General features: G+C 47.6%; 1 protein-coding gene across 2 annotated transcripts in view; it reads right to left on the bottom strand.

The window, feature by feature from the left end:
- Positions 1-21,462, bottom strand: part of SUN3 (Sad1 and UNC84 domain containing 3) — a 31,650-nt gene extending 10,188 nt beyond the window's left edge. Inside the window, exons 1-6 of one of the 2 annotated variants that reach the window (XM_025923403.2) lie at positions 21,160-21,462; positions 18,818-18,879; positions 12,527-12,630; positions 7,104-7,144; positions 5,436-5,601; positions 3,815-3,899 (exon numbers count right to left, since the gene is read on the bottom strand). In XM_025923403.2, the coding sequence (XP_025779188.2) occupies positions 3,815-3,899; positions 5,436-5,601; positions 7,104-7,144; positions 12,527-12,630; positions 18,818-18,879; positions 21,160-21,281 (580 nt within the window). In that variant the 5' untranslated portion in view covers positions 21,282-21,462. The remainder of the gene's footprint in view (positions 1-3,814; positions 3,900-5,435; positions 5,602-7,103; positions 7,145-12,526; positions 12,631-18,817; positions 18,880-21,159) is intronic. The other variant, XM_086697126.1, reaches the window with a different exon arrangement.
- Between the last annotated feature and the right edge of the window lie 2,522 nt (positions 21,463-23,984).

Here is a 23,984-nt window from a genome sequence, read left to right as displayed (position 1 = left end):
GTAAGAGCAATTCTGTAGATTCACTGAGCTTTAATTTTAACCGAAGAAATCCAAAAGTATATTCGTCGAATGTTATCCCTTCAGGGTATTTCAGTTTAGAAGCAAAATGTAGTTTAGACACAAGAAATTAAGAAAATGCAAATCGTTTCCTCAAGCTGTATCTGGATATCACAATACAAAGCTAAAAATGCATGTACCTGACTGAGTATCCAATTGCCAGTATTTTTTCTGAGATGGCAGAATCTGAAATAGTTACTGTGCACCTAAGGTTGCCAGATTTAGCAAGGAAAAATACAAGACTCCCAGTTAAATTTGAATTTCAGATAAAAAAATAAGCAATTTTTTAGTATGAGCGTGTCCCATACAATATATGGGAGATACTTATACTTAAAAGTTAGTTGCTGTTTGCCTGAAATTCACATGTAACTGGGCATCCTTTTTTTTTTTTTATACTAAGCAGGTTTTGTTTTCTTTTAAGATTTTTTAAATTTTATTTATTTTGAGAGAGAGACAGAGAGAGAGAGAGAGATAGAGAGAGAGAGGGAGAATCCCAAGTAGGCTCCAGGATATCAGCACAGAGCCCTACATGGGGTTTGATCCCATGAACCATGAGATCATGGCCTGGCCAAAATCAAGAGTCAGATGCTTAACCTACCGAGCCACACAGGTGCCCCTAAGCAGGTTTTCTTGATCAATTTTTTTTTTAAGATCTTATTTTTAAGTAATCTCTACACCGAACAAGGGGCTTGAACTCACAACCCTGAGATCTCACAACCCCGAGATCAAATGTCAAACACTCTACTGACTGAGCCAGCCAGGCACCCCACGTATATAGTTGTTTTTTTTTTTTTTAATTTTTTTTTTCAACGTTTATTTATTTTTGGGACAGAGAGAGACAGAGCATGAACGGGGGAGGAGCAGAGAGAGAGGGAGACACAGAATCGGAAACAGGCTCCAGGCTCTGAGCCATCAGCCCAGAGCCTGATGCGGGGCTCGAACTCACGGACCGCGAGATCGTGACCTGGCTGAAGTCGGACGCTTAACCGACTGCGCCACCCAGGCGCCCCTAGTTGTTTTTTTTTTTTAAGAATGTATATGTATTCACTTTTTCATTCATTTATTTTTAAATTTCTAATCAGCTTTATTGAGATAAAATCCACATACTACATTATTCACCCATTTCAAGAGCACAAGTGGGTGGTTTTTCGAATATTCACAGAGTTGTACAACCATGACCACAATCAATATTAGAACATTTCAATCAGGGGCACCTGGGTGGCTCAGTCGGTTGAGAGCCCAACTCTTAATTTTGGCTCAGGTCAAGATCTCACAGTTCGTGAGATCAAGCCCCGTGTCAGGCTTTTTGCTGACAGCACAGAGCCTGCTTGGGATTCTCTTCCTCTCTCTCTGCTCCTCCCCTTCCCCAAATAAATAAATAAACATTTAATTTTTAAAAAATTTTTTTAATGTTTATTTATTTTTGAGAGAGAGAGACAGAGAGACAGAGCATGGGCAGGGGAGGGGCAGAGAGAGAGGGAGACACAGAATCCGAAGCAGGCTCCAGGCTCCGAGCTGTCAGCACACAGCTGGACGTGGGGCTCGAACCCACGAACCGTGAGATCATTACCTGAGCCGAAGTTGGACACTTAACCCACTGAGCCACCTAGGCGCCCCATAAATAAATACACATTTTAAAAAAGAAATCTTTTCTGAACTTAGTCACAAGGATCTTTCTTTTAGAAGTTTTATAGCTTTAAACTTTACATTTAGGTCAGTCTCCCATTTTGAGTTAATTTTTGTAAGGTGTAAGTGATGAGTCGAGATTTATTTGCTGAAAATGTCTCACTTCTCCAGCACCATTAACTTGCCTTTTCTCCTTTGCCAAAAATCAACTTGCCCTCTATGTGTGGGACTATTTCTGGACTCGCTATTCTGTTCCACTGATTTCAGCAAGACCACACACTGTTAATTACTATAGCTCTGTAATAAGCCTTAACATCAGAGAATGTCAATCCTCATACTTTGTTCTTCCTTTTCTTTTTTTATTATATTTATTTTGAGAGACAGAGAGAGCACAAGTGGGGAAGTGCAGAGAGAGAGAGTCAGAGGATCTGAAGCAGGCTCCAAGCTGACAGCAGAGAGCCCCATGCGGGGCTTGAACTCACAAACCACGAGATCATGACCCAAGCCGAAGTCAGACGCTTAACTGAATGAACCTCCCAGGCTCCCCTGTTCTTCGTTTTCAAAACTGTTTTGGCTATTCTGGTTCCTCTGTGATTCCACATACATTTGAGAAACAACTTGTAGATTTGTATAGACAATTCTGCTGGGATTGAGTCAATAGACCAGTTAGCGAGAATTGCCATCTTAAATGAATTGACCCTTCTAATCCATAAACGTGTAACTCACCCCCACGTGGGTCACTTCCGGGTTTTTCATTGCCCTCCACAATCTGCCTGCTTTTGTTTACTTTTCATCAGACTTGGGTAGTTGCTTTTTATATTTTGTCCAAAACTTTTAGTCGTATGTAATCAGTTGGTGGAGGAGGTGGGGGGATGAGAAGCTGGCATGGGCTCCCTCCATCTTGGCTCAAGAAGCTGGTATCGTGTCTCACATTTATTGAGAAACCATGACCATTTTCTGCTTTCTCTTACTCTAGTGGGTTATCCCTGGACTTACACTTGTCATCATGAATTCTTCAAAATGGAAGCCGTAAATACATTCAATAGGGAAGGGGAAAGAAAGCATAAGAATGGTGTTTCCAAATGCCAATACTGAAAAAAAAAAAAAAAAAAAAAGGATTCTGCAGTTCACCTTCCTATGCTTTATCTCAATGCTGATTCTCCCCAAACTTCAGGGAACTCAGGTTCAGCAAGTCTCTTCTCTTGCTCTGTCTCTTTCAACACACACACACACACACACACACACACACACACACACACACACAGTATAATCATTCTAGTCCAAATGCTGTCAACTCGATACAGGATACAGATTTATTGCCCCACTATAAATCTGGCTTTGGGGCACCTGGGTGGCGCAGTCGGTTAAGCGTCCGACTTCAGCCAGGTCACGATCTCGCGGTCCGTGAGTTCGAGCCCCGCGTCAGGCTCTGGGCTGATGGCTCAGAGCCTGGAGCCTGTTTCCGATTCTGTGTCTCCCTCTCTCTCTGCCCCTCCCCCGTTCATGCTCTGTCTCTCTCTGTCCCAAAAATAAATAAACGTTGAAAAAAAAAAATTTAAATAAAAAAAATAAATCTGGCTTTGTCAGTTGGTAAATACCAGTGTGACTGCGTGTGCTTTACACTTTCTCCCTCTTTCTCTCTTTCCACATGGTTCACTGAACACATTGTTTATAGGCTATCACAGGCAGGTAGAGAATATTAAGGTTCATGGTCTAAACTCTAAGCACTTAAGCATTAATTTTATTAATGGCAAGACATTTAGAACACATCCTGTCTTTCACCACGATTATTCAATCACGAATAATGCATTTAGATTAGTCATTAGCAGTCATTGTAGGTTGTAATGATTGTGTCACCTGTTCTATTTTCTGCATCCCCAACCTCACTGTGACACGTCAGCTTCCTTCATGGTCCTGGACTCATGCTAATGAAGACGCACACCTTTGCTGCCTCCGAGATGTGCACCCAGAAAACATCAACTACAACCATGTCTATAGTCTGCCTCATTGTCTAGATTTGCTCATTTTTCCTCCTTCTCAATTACTGGACAGATAACTATGTTTTCTTAATAAACACATACGGAGAATCGAGACCCTTGGGAAGCATGAACTTTTTCCAGTTTTTACTCACCTGCTGACTTAAGGGCATAGTCAGCCATCTGGACTTGGTCTTCTCTCAACTTTTTAAGGATGGAATTCACCAAGTTTGACATTTCCTGTACAAATATTAAAAAGGGGTTTCTGTTAATCGCAGCCAAGTGTTTGAGTTTTGACAATTCACTTTGTCGATTTGGACCTGCGTGCCATCATCTGCCAAATAACAATAACAGTGAACATCTACTGAGCTGCACACATCCAAGCACTGTGCACAGATTTCTAATGGCCTTCATGGCTCTGTGGGATCGCCACTCCCCGGGGCAGCTGACATGTGTCCAGACACCCTCCAAGTCCCAGCAAGGTTGGACCGAAGGCCCCTTTGGAAGCCCCAGCAACTGCCTGTCGTACTGTGATCCCCCCCCGCCCATCATTCAGGTCTCATTTAGTAATAAAGACTTGAACATTCTGTAAGTATTCAGGAATCAAGGCAGTTGACAGAGAGCACGTAACTGCTTGTTAGAAAGTATCCATCCTTTGAGTTAATATAGGACTCTTGGTTACGCAAGAAGACCACTGATTTCACCTCAGGTCATGATCTCACAGGTCATGGGATCGAGCCCCATGTCAGCCTCTGCAATCACAGCACAGAGCCTGCTTGGATTTCTCTGCACCATGCCCCCTTTCCCTCCCTGCTCTCTCTCTCTCAAAATAAATAAATAAACTTAAAAAAATATATTGGTTTCTTAAGGGCATTCTGATTCTCAAAAAGAAGCCCCACCCTTCAAGCTGTGACTGATGGAAGCCCTTGTCCCAGGGCCATGACAAAATAGGGTCTGGAAGACAGCAGGTGTCAGGGTGAGGTTTCCGGGTGCTTCAGAAAGTAGACATCATTCCCTCTCCCTCCCTCTCTGCCCATGCTGTCTCTCTCAAAATAAATAGATAAATAAACTTAAAAATATACTTTTAAAAATATACTTTTAAAAATAGGGCCACCTGGGTAGCTCAGTCAGTTGAGTGTCCGACTCTTGATTTCAGCTCAGGTCATGATCTCACAGTTTGTGAGTTTGAGCCCCATGTCAGGCTCTGTGCTGACAGTGTGGAGCCTACTTAGGATTCTCTCTCTTTCTCTCTCTCTCTCTCCACCCTTTTTGCTCATGCTCTTTTCCTTTCTCTCAAAATAAATAAACAAAAAAATGTATAATATTTTTATTTATGGACCTGAATCAGGCGCACTTGACCTTATCAGTACCCAACATGGGGCGCAACCCCACCAACCATGAGATCATGACCTGAGCTGAAATCAAGAGTCAGACACTTAACTGACTGAGCCACCCAGGCACCCCCAAAATGCTTTGTTCTTTAAGTACGTGTGTATAGACATCAGAGGCTCCCACTTCTGAATGATCTTCTGTTTGTTTTCCTGGAAAATAAAACAGAATCAGTCATTTATTTTGGCGGGAAGTCAGTCATATTGCTACAGTCTTCTCTGCGATTCAGCAGTGATGAAAAATTGGGTGTGTGCGGCAAGCTTTCCTGAGGTAAGCTGCTGTCAGGGAGAAGGTTAGAGAGGAGGACACAAGCCACATAACAGCTTGCACTCGATCTTTCTGCGCCGAGAAGCCGTGGAGTGTGACCCCCCCCCAAGCCTCCCTCACCTCGTCGATGGCCCCCATGGGGTTCTGGTCCTCGCCTCCATTCGTGTCCCCGCTGTAGTTGTGCAGACCATCTCGCGTATCTCTAAGCAAAGCCTTCAGAACATCTATTTGTTCAATCAAAAATAGAATTTCTCGGAAGTTGTTCTCCAGAGTCTGGCTTTCCTTCCTGTGAATGGAGACCCCCAATATGAAGGGTGGGAGTGGGGGCTTCCCATCACCAGCTGGGCTTCAGGAGCGGCCGAGGAAGAAGTGATGAGGCTTTATGTTGTAGCGGAGACCAAGTCTCGAGAGAGAGCTCAGGGCCACCCCTTTGTCTAAAGAACCGCCTCTAACTACCGATGAAAGGCAAGGACACTCAGGGGAAGCTTCTGGAAGGCGGCCCAATGCTTAGGGCACACTTTTCCCAGGCAACTGGGGCTCATCCAACCTTGCATGTCCCTCCCTCAGGGCTGTGGCCGCCCTGACTGAGACTGGGTGATTTCATGGTGTGAATCCTCAAGCCTAACCCCCACCTTATTCGAATGGGGAACCCCCTGCATCTCCAGTGGGGCATGGAGCTGTGGTCTTCAACCTGAGCCCTGAGGAGGGCTGGAGGCTGCAGTCCAGGGCAACTCCCTGTCACTGTCACTGGCAAGGAGGGTGCCAGACTTTACTCTTGAAGAATAGGTTCTGCCATTTTGACAGTTTGAAAATGACTGGTGGGCTGAATAAGAACATGTCAAGCCAGTAGGTATTTCTCTCTCTCTCTTTTTTTTAATGTTTATTTATTTTTGGGAGAGAAAGAGAGAGAGTGCGAGTGGGGGAGGGACAGCGAGAGAGGAGGACAGGGGATCTCAAGCAGGCTCTGCACTGACAGCAGAGAGCCGGATGCAGGGCTCGAACTGTGAGCTCATGACCTGAGCTGAAGTCGGACGCTCAACCGAGTGAGCCACCCAGGCGCCCCAACAACAGGTATTCTCTTATGTTGAAAAATGTAAGCACTACTTATCTAGTATTTTCTCCCCAATTTGTAAAACAATACATGTTCACGGTTTAGAAAATATAAAACGCTTCCAGAAATAAACACCATTACAGTTTGGTGTGTTTCTAACACTTTTTATTCCATGCAAAAAAGTTAGTAGCGAAGTAGAGATCCTGTTGACAATTTTGTGTCCTGCTGCACATTAAATACATTAAATATATTTTGGAGTTATTTTGATGACTTCATAATTCTCCATTGTACGGATATTCTCGAACGTATTTAACCATCGGCCTGATTTTCTTATCTAGGCTGGTTTTCCATTTTTTTTTCATAGTAATCCATCTTGAAAGCACTTCTCAGCATACAACTCCCTAAGGAATGACCCACAGGGAGGGCGCCTGGGTGGCTCAGTCGGTTAAGCCTCCGACTACTGGTTTCAGCTCAGGTCCTGATCTCACGGTCCGTGAGTTCGACCCCCATGTCAGGCTCTGTGCTGACAGTGCGGAGCCTGCTTGGGATTCTTTCTCTCTCCCTCTCTCTGTTCCTCCCCCACTTGTGCTCACTCTCTCTCTCTCTCAAAATAAATAAACCGAAAAAAAAGAATGACCCACAGAAGCATGAATGATTTCATTTTTATAGTTTTACAAAAACATCCCGCTGCTGCAGTCCCACCAGAAAGCCCCGCGTGGCAGAAAAATCTCACTCACTTTAAAAGCTCCAGGTGCTCCTTTGGCATACGAAGTCTGGCCTGGAAAACAAACAAACAAAGAAACCAAATCAGTCCCAGTCCTGCCTGTCTGAATAGAGTTAGTCTTCTTATTCGTAAAGGGGAGAGAAATCACATTTCCACCCTGATACACATGCATGGCAGGTGGGACGCTGAGTGTCCTCTGAGACACCTGCGTCCTTTCCAGCCTTTCCTTGGAAAAGTCACGTTCAGGGGAGATGATCTGAAAGTGGGGAGTCTGTTGTACTGGAGTCCAAGAGGCTGTCCGTGAGGACACAGAACGGGCGGGGGGGGGGGGGGACGGGGGGAGGGCAGAAGGAGTGGGGAGGCGAGAAAGAGGGAGGGAGGGGGGCGGAGGGCCATGCTGCGGCCTTAGGCTGTCCTTGTAAACAGTGAGGGGCATCCCCTTTCTACAGGAGGGACCCAATCATCGATCATCGGAAGAAGCGCGGACATTGATCTAGGCTGACAGGTGTCTGAACAGGACCATCTCCTGTTTGCACGGATGATGCGGCCCCGTGGCTTCCAGGCCCGCCTACAAATGACTGCAAACCCAGCAGCCTCCAACAGTAGACAGGTGCTCTCTTGGTTTTGGAGGCAAGAAGTCAAATCAAGGTGCCGGCAGGGCCGTGCTTCCCTCTGAAGCTGGGCGGGAGGGACCCTCTGCCTCCTGGTCTTTCTGGGGTCTGGTGGCTCCCAGCTCCCCGGCGTGGAGCTGCCTCACCCAGTCTCTGCCCGGCGCCCAGGCCTTTTCCACCAGGCGCCTCTTCAGGGACACCTGTCCCTGGGTCAAGGGCCCGGCTGGATCCAGGATCCCTAAGTGAGTCTGAGGAGACTCTTTCCAAATTGAGGTCACGCTCACAGATTCTCAGGCCGCGGGACTGGCCTTCGGGGGTCACCTTTCAACCCGCCGCAGTGACCGTCGATGCGCTGTCTGGGCAACGGTTCCCCATCCTTCTCTGCTGTTACTGCTTCTCTGTCTCAAAGACCTGACCTCCTCCAAGCTGGCTCTGCGGAAAAACAGCGCAGGCACGGAGGGCATCCCATCGGAGGGTCCCCTCTGAGGACCGCAGGGCCAAAAGCAGCACGGTGTGGCATCCGGAAAAGATGACCCCCCCCCCACCGCCGTTTGTATGTTTTTAACCTGCTGAGCAATTTAATTCCCTGTAGGCTCCCCTCAACATGTTTCCCTTGCCAGGGATGTGGATTTGGGGGCTGATTTTGGTCAGGGAGAGACATTTATTTCTAGTTTTCTGGTTTCTGTCAGTACGGGAAATGTTTTCAACTTTAATCTCTTGTTTTCACCTTTGGCCTTAAAAGTCCATACAGGAGTGCCCGGGTGGCTCAGTCGGTTAAGCGCCTGACTCTTGGTTTTGGCTCAGGTCATGATCTCACGGTTCGTGAGTTCGAGCCCCACGACAGCGTGGAGCCTGCCTGGGATTCTCTGTCTCTGCCTCTCTTCCCCGCGAAAAATAAATAAATAAACTTAAAAATATCCATAAAGAAAATACTCCCTCATTTATTTGCTGCTAAATGTGTTTGGGGGTTCCTTGAAAACTAAACGTCTCAGGATTAAAAAAATACATATTTTATTTTGGCTTCTCCCCCAAAGGGTTTCAGCTGGCTCCTACTATAGGCACACACACAATGTGACACATACAATTAATTCCCTCAACTGTTCCAATCCAGTTTCCTGGAGGCATATCCAGTGTTTGAAAAGCACTATCAAGTTATTAAGATTCAAAATAAAAAGGTCACTAAAAAAACTGTGAATCGTTTATCTGTCTTTCAGGAGTTTATCCTAAGTAAGAAATTAAGCACGGTTGGAAAGATTTGGCAACAGGGATGTTCATAATATCGAAAAACTGCAAACAATTCAATTGTCCGGAAATATGTATTATTGAATATGAGATTGTTTTTCACATATTTATTCAGATATAGTCACTGCAAATTAGGCAGACATAAAATGCCATTATAACATGGTATCTAGAGAGAAGGGAACGTTGTATAAAGTCTATCATTAATTGAATAAAAGCAGATTCTATGGTCCACAGCTTAGGATCTAAAAAGAAGTCACCCAGGGGTGCCTGGGTGGCTCAGTCAGTTAAGTGTCTGACTCTTGATCTCGGCTCAAGTCATGATCTCATGGTTGGTGAGTTCGAGCCCCGTATCGGGCTCCACGCTGCCAGCATGGAGCCTGCTTGGGATTCTGTGTCCCCCTCCCCCTCTGCCCCTCCCGGGCTGGTTATCTCTCTCTCTCAAAAATAAATAAACATAGAAAGTAGTCACCCAGAAATAAGCCCCAGTCAGTGTCATGCGATTTCTAACAGGGCTTTCTCCTGTGTGTAAGACAAGGTAACACTGGTCAACAGTGTGACCATAGAGAAACCCTGTCCTCATGAGGCACACGCTCTAGGTGCTCAGCCGGAGGCACTTTTAGGGGGAAGGCGCTGCTGGGTGTGCTGTCTGCCTCCAAACTGAGACGCGGAAGGGAAGAATGTCTTTTGAAAAGAGACCTTCATTTTTCGTGTTGGTATCTAGTGAGCCCCCTGTGTGGCTGGGGACCACGTTAGGCTCTGGACAAGCTTCTTGCTTGTTACCTTCCAGTAGGAGGATCGGAGGGGCAGGAAGAGGCTCTGCAAGTCAACCAAGCATCCACGGCAAAGTGGAGGCTGGGATGTGCAGGGCAAGTTCATGGGCAGTCTAGCTGGCCGCAGAAGGCTCTCTGAGGAGAGGACACTTGGGCTGGGCTGGAAAGTCAGAGAGGAGACCCCCCTGCAAGACCTGGGCAGAACACCACAGGCAAAGCCCTGGCAGAAACTGCCAGGGGAACTTGAGTGTATGAGGCCGGGTTCTCCAGAGAAACAGAACCAGGGTCAGGAGAGAGAGGGAAAGACACACAATTGGGGAGGCTGGCAAGTCTAGCATCTGCAGGGGAGGTTGGCATCCTGGAGGCCCAGAGAAGGGCTCATATTGTAGCTCAAGTCTGAAGGCTGTTTGGAGACAGAATTTCTTCCTTTTTCTCTTAAGACCTTCAACTGGTTGGGTGTGGCCCACCCACATGATGGAGGATAATTTGCTTTACTCACAGCCTGTCAGCTTGATGTTAATCACATCAAAAAATACCTTCACAACAACATCTAGACTAGCGTTTGGTCAAACATCTGGGCACATAGCCTAGCGAAGTTGACCCACAGAATTAGCCATCGAAATAGGAGTTAATCCCAAATTGGCAGTAACCGCTGAATTCTCTGTTGTCCACGCCAAATTCTCATCTCTGTTCCCTGGTGATAACCTGACTATCTGGGCCCAGTTCCAGTTTTTAATTTTTTAATGTTTACTATTTATTGTTGAGAGACAGAGAGAAACAGAGTGTGAGCAGGGGAGAGGCAGAGAGAGAGGGAGACACAGAATCTGAAGCAGGCTCCAGGCTCCAAGCTGTCAGCACGGAGCCCAACGCGGGGCTCGAACCCACGAACCGTGAGATCATGACCTGAGCCGAAGTCGGACACCCAACCGACTGAGCCACCCAGGAGCCCCTGGGATCCTGGTCTTTGATGTGAGGACCACGTGGTAGAGGGGATTCCTCAGGTTGGCCTTCCTTGTGAGGTTTCCTTGTGTTCTTTCATCCGGACCCAGGCACCCAGGATACACAGATCCTCAGTGTTTGCAGAAAGGTAGCTTCCTTGAGACTGGGAGCGATTCCAGGTTTCAACCTATGAACTTCCCAGGGAACGGCCCTCACTGGGTTGGAATGCGGAGGGGACCCAACCAGCACCCTCTCCCCGTGTAGGGACCCCACACGACCAGACACACTGGGCTCCAGCGGCTGCTGGCTGAGCCGGGAAACAGGGTCTCCAAGGGAAGTGGCCACGAAATCAGGTGCAAGGTCACTGACGGGGTGGAGTCCGTCGGTCTGGCCTTCTTTCCGCGGAGCAGTGGCTCACCTGGCTCCTCTCATTCTTCTCTGCTCTGGTCTTTGGAGACCAGCGCGTGGGGTTGGCGAGACCCGGGCTGGAATGCAGGAGAGGCAGAGGTGGGTGGGCCAGAGAGGGGACACCCGTGTCTGGCCTCAGTCTAAGCCCACTGAGATCAAACTGGCTTCGGGACAAAGGGGAGGCTGGCCCATCCAGAGTGTCAGGCAGTGGCTAACATGATTTGCCATTTTCTACGTGCTGGGGCTTCCCCTGAGGAGCTGCCTTAGCTCAGGTGTTGTGACAGAACACCCTGGACACCGGGGGCTGATGAACAACGGACACCGATTTCTCACGGTCCTGGAGGCTGGACGTCTGAGTTCAAGGCCGGCAGACTGAGCGTCTGGTGAGAACTACTTCCTGGTTCTTAGCGTCTCCTTGCTGTGTCCTCACGTGGTGGAGCGACGGTCTGGGAGCGGTCTGGGGTCTCCCCATGACCTCACCCAAAGGCCAAAGGCCCCTCCTCCACGTACCTGGGGCTTGGGTTTCGACTGGGAGGGAACACTCAGTCTGTGGCATTCTGACCCAGCACCCCAAATGAATGTCCTTTGCGGGTGCAAAACACGTCCGTTCTGTCCCAATAGGGGAGCGGTCTGGGGTCTCCCCATGACCTCACCTAAAGGCCAAAGGCCCCTCCTCCACGTACCTGGGGCTTGGGTTTCAACTGGGAGGGTACACTCAGTCTGTGGCATTCTGACCCAGCACCCCAAATTAATGTCCTTTGCGGGTGCAAAACACGTCCGTTCTGTCCCAATAGCCTCCAAAGTCTTAGTTCATTCCAGCCTGAACTGAAAAGTCTAAAGTTCACAGCCTCAGGGTGCTTGGGTGGCTCAGTCGTCCGACTTCGGCTCAGGTCATGATCTCACAGTTCGTGAGTTTGAGCCCCGCGTCGGGCTCTGTGCTGACAGCTCAGAGCCTGGAGCCTGCTTCACATTCTGTGTCTCTCTCTATCTCTGCCCCTGCCCTGCTCATGCTGTGTCTCTCTCTGTCTCAAAAAAAATAAACTAAAAAAAAATTTTTTAAAATAAATACAAAACAAAGTTCACAGCCTCATCAAAATAGCATCTAAGTCAGAGATCCTAGAAGCAAATTTCCTTCCAGCTGTGAAACTGTGGAATCAAACGTGTTCTGTGTGAAATCAGCAATGGGACAGGCACAGGATAGACACCTCATTGCAGACGGGAAGAAACAGGGCGGACCAGAGGTCACAAACATTCAGTCTATGGCAAGAGCCCGAGGGGATCAGAGGCTGGGCGAATTTGCAGGGTCTCTCAGCCAGAAAGCCACTTACTAGAACGCTGATCCCTATGTTATTTCCATTAGATATTCACATGCAAAACAAATGTTACCTTTGTTTGCATGTGAATATCTAATCTGGCGTACTAAGTTTTAAACGAGTGACATACAAAATGACTTAACAAAAGATCACCTGGTAATTATAAAGTCTGGAACCGCATTCTGCAATTAGAGCATAAAAGTGACTGGATTTCTGAGGAAACTCTGTTTCTTTCAGCCACATGTGATTCCCAAACCCTGTTAAAGAAAATACCAACTCTGATTAAAGAGTTTGCAAACATTTATGATGTTTTGCACGTATTTATAGGAATTTCTCTAAGTGTGAAGGATACATACAATGTTAAAAAGAATATTGGGGGCCCCTGGGTGGCTCAGTTGGTTAAGCGTCCAACTCTTAGTTTTGGCTCAGGTTATGATTTCATAGTTCATGGGTTCAAGCCCCACATCAGGCTCTGTGCTGACAGTGCGGAGCCTGCTTGGGATTCTCTTTCCCTCTCTCTTTGCCCGCCCCCTGCCCCGTGCTTGTGTGTGTGAGCTCACGCTCTCTCTCTCTCTCTCCCACGTGCAAAAATAAATAAATAAATCAACATTTAAAAAAATAAAAAGAATATCAGATACTTGGGTGACAGTATGGAAAATGGCAATATTGGGTGCTTCACAAAATCAGTTCTCCCTTGAAGTGTCCAGATACTGGCAAAGGCAAACAGGACCAACAATTTTTGGACTCTGAAATCTAATCCCAAACTTAAAGCAACTAGAGGACTGAATAAAAAAGCAGATTATTTTTGTTAAGGGGCAGTGTGGGACTTCTGCTCCCCTGCCTGCCACCCTCCATTCCCCAGCATGAGGGCAGGGCTGCAGGATGGCAGGGAACATTCCTGGGGGGTGGGAGGGACAACTAATACCGATTTGTTCTTAAAACAGACGGTGAGTTCTGACCTGCCTGGCGTTCCTGCTTCCTTGGGCTAGAAGGGGTTTCTGGTAGGCTGTGATGTCTGTTAAAAGATTTAAGGACATAAACTGGCCTTGCCCACCTGGGAAAGGGATGGTGAATGGGACAAGTGACAGACAGACAGACCCAAGAGTGTGGGAGGGAGAAGTGAGAGGAGGCAGTCTCTTGTGGGAATAAGGGCTTGGAAGGGAAAAGGTGCAGCACCGTGCACGTCCAGCACGGAACACATGTTTAGGACAGACCGTAGACACGATCCCACACTTGCACCTCTGGTGGCCCTGCGGGCTCTGTGTGAGCAGGAGGTGACGGCTAAGCCGGCAGTGTGGGGGATCGGCGTACTGAGAGAGCGCCCCAGCTTAGAGCCACAGGATCGAGGCGTGGAGGGCCCTCCTCGCGCTGTCTCTCAGTGACTCCAGGAACTGTGTCACGTCACTCATTGTCCCCTGAGATACCAAACAGCGACCATCACTAAGCCAATGGCCATGACCCCCAACAAGGAATAACAACAATCCTTGGGGAATGGGGGGACATCTGACTCCTGAGTCACCACATTAAAATTTTGAGCGCCTCAGGGCTCAGTCAGTTGAGTGTCCAACTCGATTTCAGCTCAGGTCATGATCTCACAGTTCGAGAGTTTGAGCCACATCAGGGTCTATGCTGATGGCGTGGACCCTGCTTGGGATTCTCTCTCTCTCCTTCTCTCTCTCTCTCTCTCTCTCTCTCTCTGTCCCTCCCCTGATATTGGGTGTGCACGCACTCTCACTCTGTCTGTCTCTGTCCTCTCTCTCTCAAAATAAATAAATAGGGGTGCCTGGGTGGCTCAGTCGGTTGAGCGTCCGACTTCGGCTCAGGTCATGATCTCACGGTCTGTGAGTTCAAGCCCTGCGTCGGGCTCTGTGCTGACAACTCAGAGCCTGGAGCCTGTTTCAGACTCTGTGTCTCCCTCTCTCTCTGCCCCTCCCCCGCTCATGCTCCGTCTCACACTCTCTCTGTCAAAAATAAATAAACATTAAAAAACTTTTTTTAAATAAATAAATAAATAAACTTAAAACAATAAAAATAATGAAATACTGAAATGTCCAGTTTCCAACACAAAACTACAAGGCACACGAAGAAACACACAAGTCCAGCCAATGGGAAAAAAAATGACCAAAGCCATCCCTAAGAAAGTCCAAATATTGGACTTTTTGGAGTTACTAAATAAAAACTTCAAATCAACTGTCTTAAATATGCTAAAAAAACTAAAGGAAATCAAGGACAAAGAATGAAAGAAATCCAAAGAAATGATACATGAATGAAATGAGAATAACGACAGAAAAATTATAAAGGGAACCAAATATAAGTTCTGGAGCTAAAAAGCACAATAACTGAAATGAACAATTCACCGGAGGGCTCGACAGCCTTGAGCAGGTGGAAGAAAGAATCAATGGGCTCAAGGATCAGGATCAGATGATCGGAGTCATGGAGCCTGAGGAGCAGCAGGGGGGAAACAAGAATACAGAAACCAGAGCCTAGGAGCCCCGCAGGACACCCTCATACATATGCATATAGACTTCCAGAGTTCCAGAACAGTCACGAGACACAGGGACAGAAAGAAGACGGGAAGATATAACAGCTGAAAACTCCCCAGTTCGATGAAAAGCATAAATCTACACATTCAAGAAACTCAACAAACTCTAACTAGGATAAACTCAAAGACGCACCGCACCAAGACACGCTATAATGAGTCAGTCCAAAGTCAAAGGCAGAGAATCTTGAAAGCACACTACTTGCGATGTACAAGGAACCCTCAATAAGAGGATCATCACATTTCTCAGCAGAAACCACGGCAACCAGGCAGGGGCATATTTAACGTGCGGAAAGGAAAAAGAAAACCGCCAACCGAGATCTCCTCCATCCAGCAAAACTACCCTTCAAGATGGAGAGGAAACCTGTGGAGGCTCAGTCATTTAAGCATCTGACCTAGGCTCAGGTCATGATCTCACGATTTGTGAGTCCCAGCCCCACGTCAGGCTCTGAGCTGTCAGATCCTGCTTCAGATTCCATGTCTCCCTCTCTCTCTGCCCCTCCCCAACTTGCTCTCTCTCAAAAATAATAAATAACTTTTTAAAAAACACAAACAAACAAACACACAAACAACAAATTAGAGAGGAAGTTAAGGCGTTCCCAGGTAAATAAAAGCTGAAGGAGTTCTTGCCAGAATATCTGCCCTACAAGAAATGCTGGAGGGAGTCTCTCGGGCCAAAGTGAAAACAGACACGACAGAGGAAATGTCATATGAAGAAATCAGTGTTTCCGGGAAAGCTAACTACATGAGTAAACATAAAAGCCAGGGTTACGGTAGTCTTGCACTGTAACTCTTGTTTTTAATTTTGACACGATTAAAAAGATAAATGGGTACACAGTGTACAAAGAATTAATTTTTGACAATAACACGAAGGAGGGAGGGAGAAAGTTGAACAAGCAGAGTACTTATATGCTGTTGAAGCCAAGTGGCTATCAATTGAAGCTATATTGCCACGGATTGAGAACATTCACTGTGATCTCCAGGGTGACCACTAAGAAAATATCTAAAAAAATGTACACAAAACGAAATGAGGATCAAAACAGCACGCTACAGGGGTGCCCGGGTGGCTCAGTCTGTTAAGCGTCCAACTCCTGATCCCACAGCTCAGGTCTTGATCTCAGTGTCATGAGTTCAAACTCCATGTTGGGCTCTGCGCTGGGCATGAAGCCTACTTAAAACACACACACACACACACACACACACACACACACACACACACAGTCAACTACAAAAAATCAATTAAACACAGAAGGCAATAATGGATGGAATGAGGAACAGAGAAGGTATAAGACAGAGAAAAAACTGGCAAAATGGTAGAAATCCTTCCTTATCAGTAATTAGTTTACAAGTATGTGGGGAATAAGCTTAGGAGTTCCCTGAGCCTGCACTGATGAGTCAACAAGCACCTTTCTTTTGTTATTTAGCTCCGCTCAGGGTGGCATCACACATAGCGCATTGGTCTATAACCCGGTTTACCTGTTTACCTAATTTGGTCCTTCCTTCCTGTGAAAGCAGCTTTCTGCTCTAGTACTAAGTGGGGGGGGGGGGACTTCTGCCCTTGGTTACCTTGTATACCTTTGTTCTATATTGGGGTGTTTGCCCCGCCCTCTCTATACCTATTTACCTAATCTCGTTTACCCAAACTTGGGTGTGAGCATCCTATAGGTTTGTAATTCTTTATGCCTTGTTAACCCATCAGTGCAGGCTCAGGGAATTCTGAAGCTTATCCCCCATACATGTAAATGGGTTAAACTCTCCAGTCAAAAGTCAGAGACTGGCAAAATAGATTTGAAAACACGGTCCAACTATATACTGCTTACAAGAGATTCATTCTCCAACCCACACTGAAAACTATAAAACATTGCTAGAAGAAATGAACAAAGATATAAGTAAGTGGAAAAACAACCCATGTTCATGGGTCAGAACACTTCCTATTGCTAAGGGGTGCCTGGGTGGCTCAGCAGGTTGAGCATCTGACTCTTGGTTTCTCTCTCTCTGTCTGCCCCTCCCCTGCTCAAGTTCTCTCTCTCTCAAAATAAACACACATTTTTTTTAAAGGGACATTATGTAAAAAGCAAAAGGACAACCAAGAGAATGAAGGGAAATATTTGCAAATCACATATCTGAGAAGGGTCTAGTAGCCAGAATATATAAAGAACACTTACAACTCATCATCCAAGAGACAAAGGACCCAATCACAAAATGGGCCAAGGACTTGAGTAGATATCTCTCCAAAGAAGATGTATGGACGACAAAGAAGCACATGAAAAGGCATTAGTCATTCAGGAAATATAAACCAAAACCACAAAAGCACTTCACATTCACCAAGATGGCTTTGCTACAGAAACCAGAGAACAACAAGTGTTGACAAGGATGTGGGGGGAGCAGGACAGTCATGCGCGGCTGGTGGGATTGTGAAATGGTGCACCTGCTGTGGAAGACAGTTAGGCAGCTCCTCCCCAGCAAGTTACCAGAAGGCAAGCACCCCCAAAGAATTGAAACCAGGGATTCAGACAAGTACACATGCACATATGTTCAGAGCCACACTGCCCACAACAGCCAAAAGGGGGACACAATCCTGGCCCATTAATAGTCGACTAGACTACGGTCTATCCACACAGTGGAATATGATTCAGCCACAAAAAGGAATGAAATACTGACTTGTCTACAATGTGGATGAACCTGAAAAACATCAGGTTTAATGACAGAAGCCAGACAAGAAGGTCACATGTTGTGTAATTCTGTTTATATTCAGAACACGAAATCCACAGACAGAGAGAAGAGTAGTGTTGCCAGGGCTGGGAGAGGGAAAACGGGGGGGGGGGGGGGGGGCAAGCGGTCAGTGGGCACGGGCTTCCTTTTGGGGTGGTGAAAATGTCCACAAATTAAGAGTGGTGGCTGCACAGCCCCGAGACAGCCACTGAACTTCTCACATTATGATGGTTAATTTCACATCCGGAGGATTTCAGCTCCACAAAAAGAAAGAGAACCCAAGTCCGGTTAAGTCCACCGAAACCACTTACATCCGTGGCATCTAAGATGGGTCTGCAACATTGGTGGGCAAGGTGCAAGACTGCAGTGGGGACATACAAAGAAGCAGCTGGCATCTGCTGTGAAGATGCATGGATTTCCATCTCAAAGGATGTCACAAGAATGTGGGGTACAATTTCCCAGATGCGGAAAACCCTGAGTGCAGATATCTCTGCTGCCCACACCAAGCACTCGTGACACTTCCCTTCATGTGGTCTGGGGTCGTGCCTGGGGAAATGTCTCCTACATCCCACTGCAGCAAGGTGGGGATGTCCAGCTGAGTGGAATGGCCCCAGGGCAGCAGTGATGGGGACAAGCAGCAAAGCTTCCAGGGAGCGGTTCCCAGAAGAACCAGAATATTCAGGGTTCGGTCTACATAGAGGTCTGCGGAGCTGGGCGGGGCACAGCAGGTGCGTGAAAACGCAACCAAGAGAAGGAGCTTGGACCTCAGGCAGGCACAGCATCAGGACAGCCCAGCCATCCAGGAAGCCACATGCAATGATGACAAAACGGCACCCAGCATCCTGCCATGTCATAAGATAGCAATCCCGGCAATAACTGGGTTGGAACCTTGATTTTCCCGTGGTTCAAGTTGTCTTGAAATGCCAAAGAAAGTTGTCAAAGAGCAATTTTCCAGTGCACCAGGGGTCGTGATGCATGATACTCTCAGTCTGAAAGCTGCAAACCGCACGTTCAGCCATTTCTTCACCCCTGGGATGATGTCTTTGTTGCACATTTATCTGTAGCATTTACTTACTTCCAGGACTTTCTTTGGCATTTCTTTACAAACATGAGTCATTCCACCGAGGTCACCCTCCCCACAACAGAAACGTCCCGTGACCTGGCTTTCAGGACGATTACTTAGTAAGACTTACCTATAAGAAGAAGGGTCACCATGGACACTGTGCTTATGACAATCTTCCATGACTGGGTTAACCTAGAAAGGAGAAAAACAAACAGAACTTAACGGTAGAGACCCACTAACCTGTAACTTGAACTCGAAACTAACCACCACAACCAAGTCCACAAATGTGCTTATTCTAGGTTGAGTCTTGTGAACTAATTCAGTTCCTAATCCAATCTCAGGAATTGAGGGATAAAAAAATTTCCGGGATGGTATATCAACATACTTGAACAGATATCCACATCCCTCACTTTCACACACGTTACGGTTACGCTGGTTTTTACGTCTTGTGTATGTCTGGACCTTACCACGTGTGCCTAGATGCTAACACAGAAGAAAGTAGAAAGGGTTATCTGTGTCGTCTGCACGTAGAAGGAGAGGAGGAGGGGCAGAGAGAGAGGGAGACACAGAATCCGAAGGAGGCTCCAGGCTCCAAGCTGACTGTCAGCACAGAGCCCAACGTGGGGCTCAAACTCAGGAACCTCGAGATCATGACCTGAGCCAAAGTCGGCTGCTTAACCAACTGAGCCACCCAGGTGCTCTTGCTCTTTCTTTAACTTTATGCACAAATGACAGTAAATCTGTGCTAATTTGGGGCGAGTCTGGTGACCATTTAAGTGATGTACCGACTCACCCTGTCCGCGATCTGGTCCTGAGCTGTGCTGTCAGGAGCAGCTCAGATCCACTCAAATACCGCAGGAGAGACTAGAACAAGCCAGCCAACTCCCCCCAGGGTAGGGTCTTTGATACCTTATTTCTCTGCAAATACCAGCCCTGCTTATTGGCTATCCAGGGCGGTTAGACTGTGCCCCCCCCAACCCAGAAGGTTTTCCCAACTCCTTTCCCTCCTGGAGAGCGCATCTTTTTTTGTAAATTAAAAAAAAATGTTTATTTATTTATTTTGACAGATTGAGAGAGAGAGAGAGAGAGAGAGAGAATCCCAAGCAGGCTCTGCACTGTCAACGCAGAGCCCGACACGAGGCTCAAACCCAGGAACCGTGAGATCACGACCTGAGCCGAGATCCAGAGTCGGATGCTTAATGGACAGAACCACCCAGGCGCCCCCAGGGAAGTGTATTTTGAAACCACCTCCTCTTTCAATATCACTCATCGGTCATGTGGGGGGTCCACTGCCCAAAGAATCATTCAAAGATGGATTTACAGCCCAGGTGAGCCCGCCTGATGGGCCGAATTGAATGAAAAGGACCACGTTACCACATTCGCCAAAGGTTAATTATGTGTTTCGTTACCATCCTGGCTGTGAGACTCTGCTTTCCAAAGCCCCTTGGCTGCCTTTCCTGGCCTGCGGAGCCCTGCCATCTGCGGGGCGCGGGAGCGAGGGTGCTTTGCTACCTTTCGGTGTAACTGTCATGTGCTGGCTTCTTGCATCGTGACTTTGTGGCCCTGCCTCATTTTCACTGACAGGTTTGTTCCTGTGCAAGGGCTCTGCTGTTACCGCTGGCACGGCCGCTTTGTTCCTTTTCATTTCTGTTCCCCCTGCCCCACCCCCGCAGGCAGTGCACAAGGGGCAGGTAAGGGGGCTTGGGTCTTGGCTTACCCAAGTGGGCACAGCTTCCCTGTTGCCTCTTCCTGTGAGGACACAGTTATTGGGCTTAAAATGCTTGCCCCCTAGCCGTGCGGTCACGTCTTACCTAAGGATGGAATAAACGTGCTCTGTGTCTGGGGTCCTAAACCGCGGTGCTAAGTGCCAGCATCCAGAGAATGGACCAGCTAGGCAAAAACAGGAATCATCTCTAAGTTCATAAACTAAAATACTAACCTTGCTGCTCCTATGGCTCATTCTTTTGTTTTTTTTTTTTAAAGTGTATTTATTTTGAGAGAGAGAGAGAGAGAGAGAGAGCACGCGTAGGGGAGGGACAGAGAGAGAGGGAGAGAGAGGATCCCAAGCAGGCTCCACATGGTCAGCGCAGAGCCCGATGCGGGGTTCCAACCCACAAACCGTGAGATCATGACCTGAGATGAAATCAAGAGTCAGATGCTCAACCAAGTGAACCACCCAGGAGCCCCTGGTTCATTCTTCTAAAACGATGGCTTCTCGTTCACAACCCTTGTCCCCAGTTGGCTGTACGGAATCAAAGTAACTCCTGCGTAGCGCGGACCCAGCATCCCACGGGAAGTCCTGTGATCGAGAGAAACCTACAGAGGAGACCTTTGGAAAGGCCTCTCTCTAAAAAGGACACGAGTTTTGCTGGGTTATTTTCCAAGTAAACAGAGTACGCCTGGCACGTGGGATGTGGAACATAAGACCTCGTGGAAATCATTCTGCAAAGGTGCAATCATTCAGTTGCATACCCACTGAAGTCAGGGCGTCCGTGCCCCCGGAGCACGTCACTGAGTCCACCGCTGACGCTGGCTTCTTCAGAATGACCTCTAAAAAACCTGGCCCCCCTTCTTGGCTTCGGTCTTCCGCTCATTTCCCCCCACGAGGTGGCAGGGAGCCGGGGGAAGGAAGGACGGCGTTTGCTGGCTCTTTCCTACTTTACGGACAGCATGACGCTCTACGGAGAGGGTTTTGCTCCGTTTCTTGTCTTACATCCCGGGTAAGACGCCTTGGAGGGAGACACCGTGAGTGAGCAAATGTAGAAATGCTGAACACTCTCCTGTTACATCACCTTCTGTGACACATCATAATGGCCTAATGGCCGGGTCAGCTGGTGCACCTGCAGCCACACCCCACCCGTCACTGGGTCCTCCTGAGCGACATGTACTTGCTTTACTGCGATGCCTTCCGAGCAGCCCGTGTCGTGCTAAGGTCCCCCTGTACCCTCCTCTCTGCCGCCACAAATCAGGAATCTGCTGTGTTTGCTTCAAGAGTTTTTCCCAAGTGAAATACCGCAAACACAATGGGAGACCCCAAAACATCACTCCCCAATCGCACGCCTCTCCATTCCTTCCCACGGGTGACCACCATCTGGACCCTGCTATGCACAATTCCCATGTGGTTCTAAAAATGTTATCACACAAATATGTATCCTTGAATAACATAACGGTGTGTGTATGATTTCAACTTAAATGACCTTTCTCAGCTTTTTTTTTTTTCTGATGTTTATTTACTATTGAGAGAATGAGAGAGCTCGAGCAGGGGAGGGGCAGACAGAGAAGGAGAGAGAGGGGACCCCAAGCAGGCTCTCTGCTGACAGTGCAGAGCCCGATGTAGGGCTCAGACTCAAGAAACATGAAACCACGGCGTGACAATCACCCCATTCCTGACCTGGTCACCCCCCCAGGCCCCACCCCCCCAAACAACATCACACTGGGGGTGAGGTTTCAACATATGAACTTGGGTGCAGGGTCAGGGTGGGACATGACACATGGTTGGTCTTTGCCATCACGCTCAATGATGCCAATGTCTTCATCACCCTCAGTGATGCCCCTTCCCGACTGGGATCTAACCACCAGGCACATGCCTTGGAAACCTTGCAAGTGAAGCCGGCACATTGATGTATTTCTTAAAATGACTAGGACCCATTCTACTCCCCGGAATGAGGCAAGGAAGCAAAATACTACATTATTATAAAAAAAAATTCATCTCTTGGGCACCTGGGTGGCTCTGCTCATGATCTCACGGTTCATGGGTTCGAGCCCCATGTCGGGCTCTGTGCTGACAGTCAGCTTGGAGCCTGGAGCCTGCTTCGGATTCTGTGTCTCCCTCTCTCTCGGCCCCTCTCCCCTGCTTTCACTCTCTCTCTCTCTGTCTCTCAAAAACTAATAAATGCTAAAAAAAAGAAAGTAAAAAAAAATTCATCTCATTTTGAGATACAAAAGAAAACCCTACAACTCTTGTTCTAAACATTGGTTTCTGGGGCGCCTGGGTGGCGCAGTCGGTTAGGCGTCCGACTTCAGCCAGGTCACGATCTCGCGGTCCGTGAGTTCGAGCCCCGCGTCGGGCTCTGGGCTGATGGCTCAGAACCTGGAGCCTGTTTCCGATTCTGTGTCTCCCTCTCTCTCTCTGCCCCTCCCCCGTTCATGCTCTGTCTCTCTCTGTCCCAAAAATAAATAAACGTTGAAAAAAAAAAAATAAACATTGGTTTCTGATAGACTATATAATAATACAACTTGGGACGCCTGGGTGGCTTAGTCACTTGGGCGTCCGACTTCGGTTCAGGTCATGATCTCACTGTGAGTTCGAGCCCTGCATTGGCTCTGTGCTGACAGCTCAGAGCCTGGAGCCTGCTTCGGATTCTGTGTCTCCATCTCTCTCTGCCCCTCCCCCACTCATGCTCTGTCTCTCTCTCTCTCTCTCTCTCTCTCTCTCAAAAATAAATAAACATTAAAAAAATTTTAAACAGACAAAGATACTGGCTAGTCAGGACCCCTGCAGTTACTAGGATCAACTATTATTTACTTACTTATCTATTGGTTATTTTTAAATTTTTTATTTATATATATATATATTTATTTTTTTGCTCTTTAATGTTTATTTTTGAGAGAGAGAGACAGAGCACAAGCAGGGGAGGGGCAGAGAGAGAGAGAGACACAGAATCTGCATCAGGCTCCAGGCTCTGAGCTGTCCAGGCTCTGAGACGCTTGAACCCACAAACTGCAAGATCATGACCTGAGCAGAAGTCAGGTGCTTAACACCCTGAGACCCCCGGCACGCCTATTTCTAAAACTTTAAAATTTTTAGTTCCAGGGTAGTTAACAGACAGTGTTGAATTCGTTTCAGGCGTACTACGATCAACTACTCTCAAAAACAACCTTCTCTTGGCCCTACAATCCCCTCGGCACACGATGCTGTGACAAGTAAAAGGAAGCCCCTGTCACTCTTGGTCTCTGCGCACAGTGGAGCAAACATGTGACAACGCAACGCCAAGTCTGGATTACCCGCATGACCAGGCGGGCTGCACACCCTGAAAATTCATCACAACATTACCTGAGAGCTGGTGAACCGCACTCAGGGTTAGTTCCGGTCACAAGAATTACCTTGTCGCCACCGAGTCAGTCCCAGCGCGCGCACCAGTGCAGACCCCAAATCCAGGCGGGACGTTCGCACTGGGGTCACGTGTTCCGCAGAAACCTGAACGCTCTGCGGCGGAAACGTGGCCAAGGGCTTTTTAAAAAGTGTCTTTCAATTTGCAAAACAGGAATTCTCTCAAACACAGAAGGTATGGGGAAGG

Source organism: Puma concolor, chromosome A2, assembly GCF_028749965.1.
Source record: "Puma concolor isolate L17-30 chromosome A2, mPumCon1.1.hap2, whole genome shotgun sequence".
NCBI classification, from domain to species: domain Eukaryota; kingdom Metazoa; phylum Chordata; class Mammalia; order Carnivora; family Felidae; genus Puma; species Puma concolor.
The sequence above is the reverse complement of the archived record's forward strand: the minus strand, read 5'-3'. Positions and strand labels throughout refer to the sequence as shown.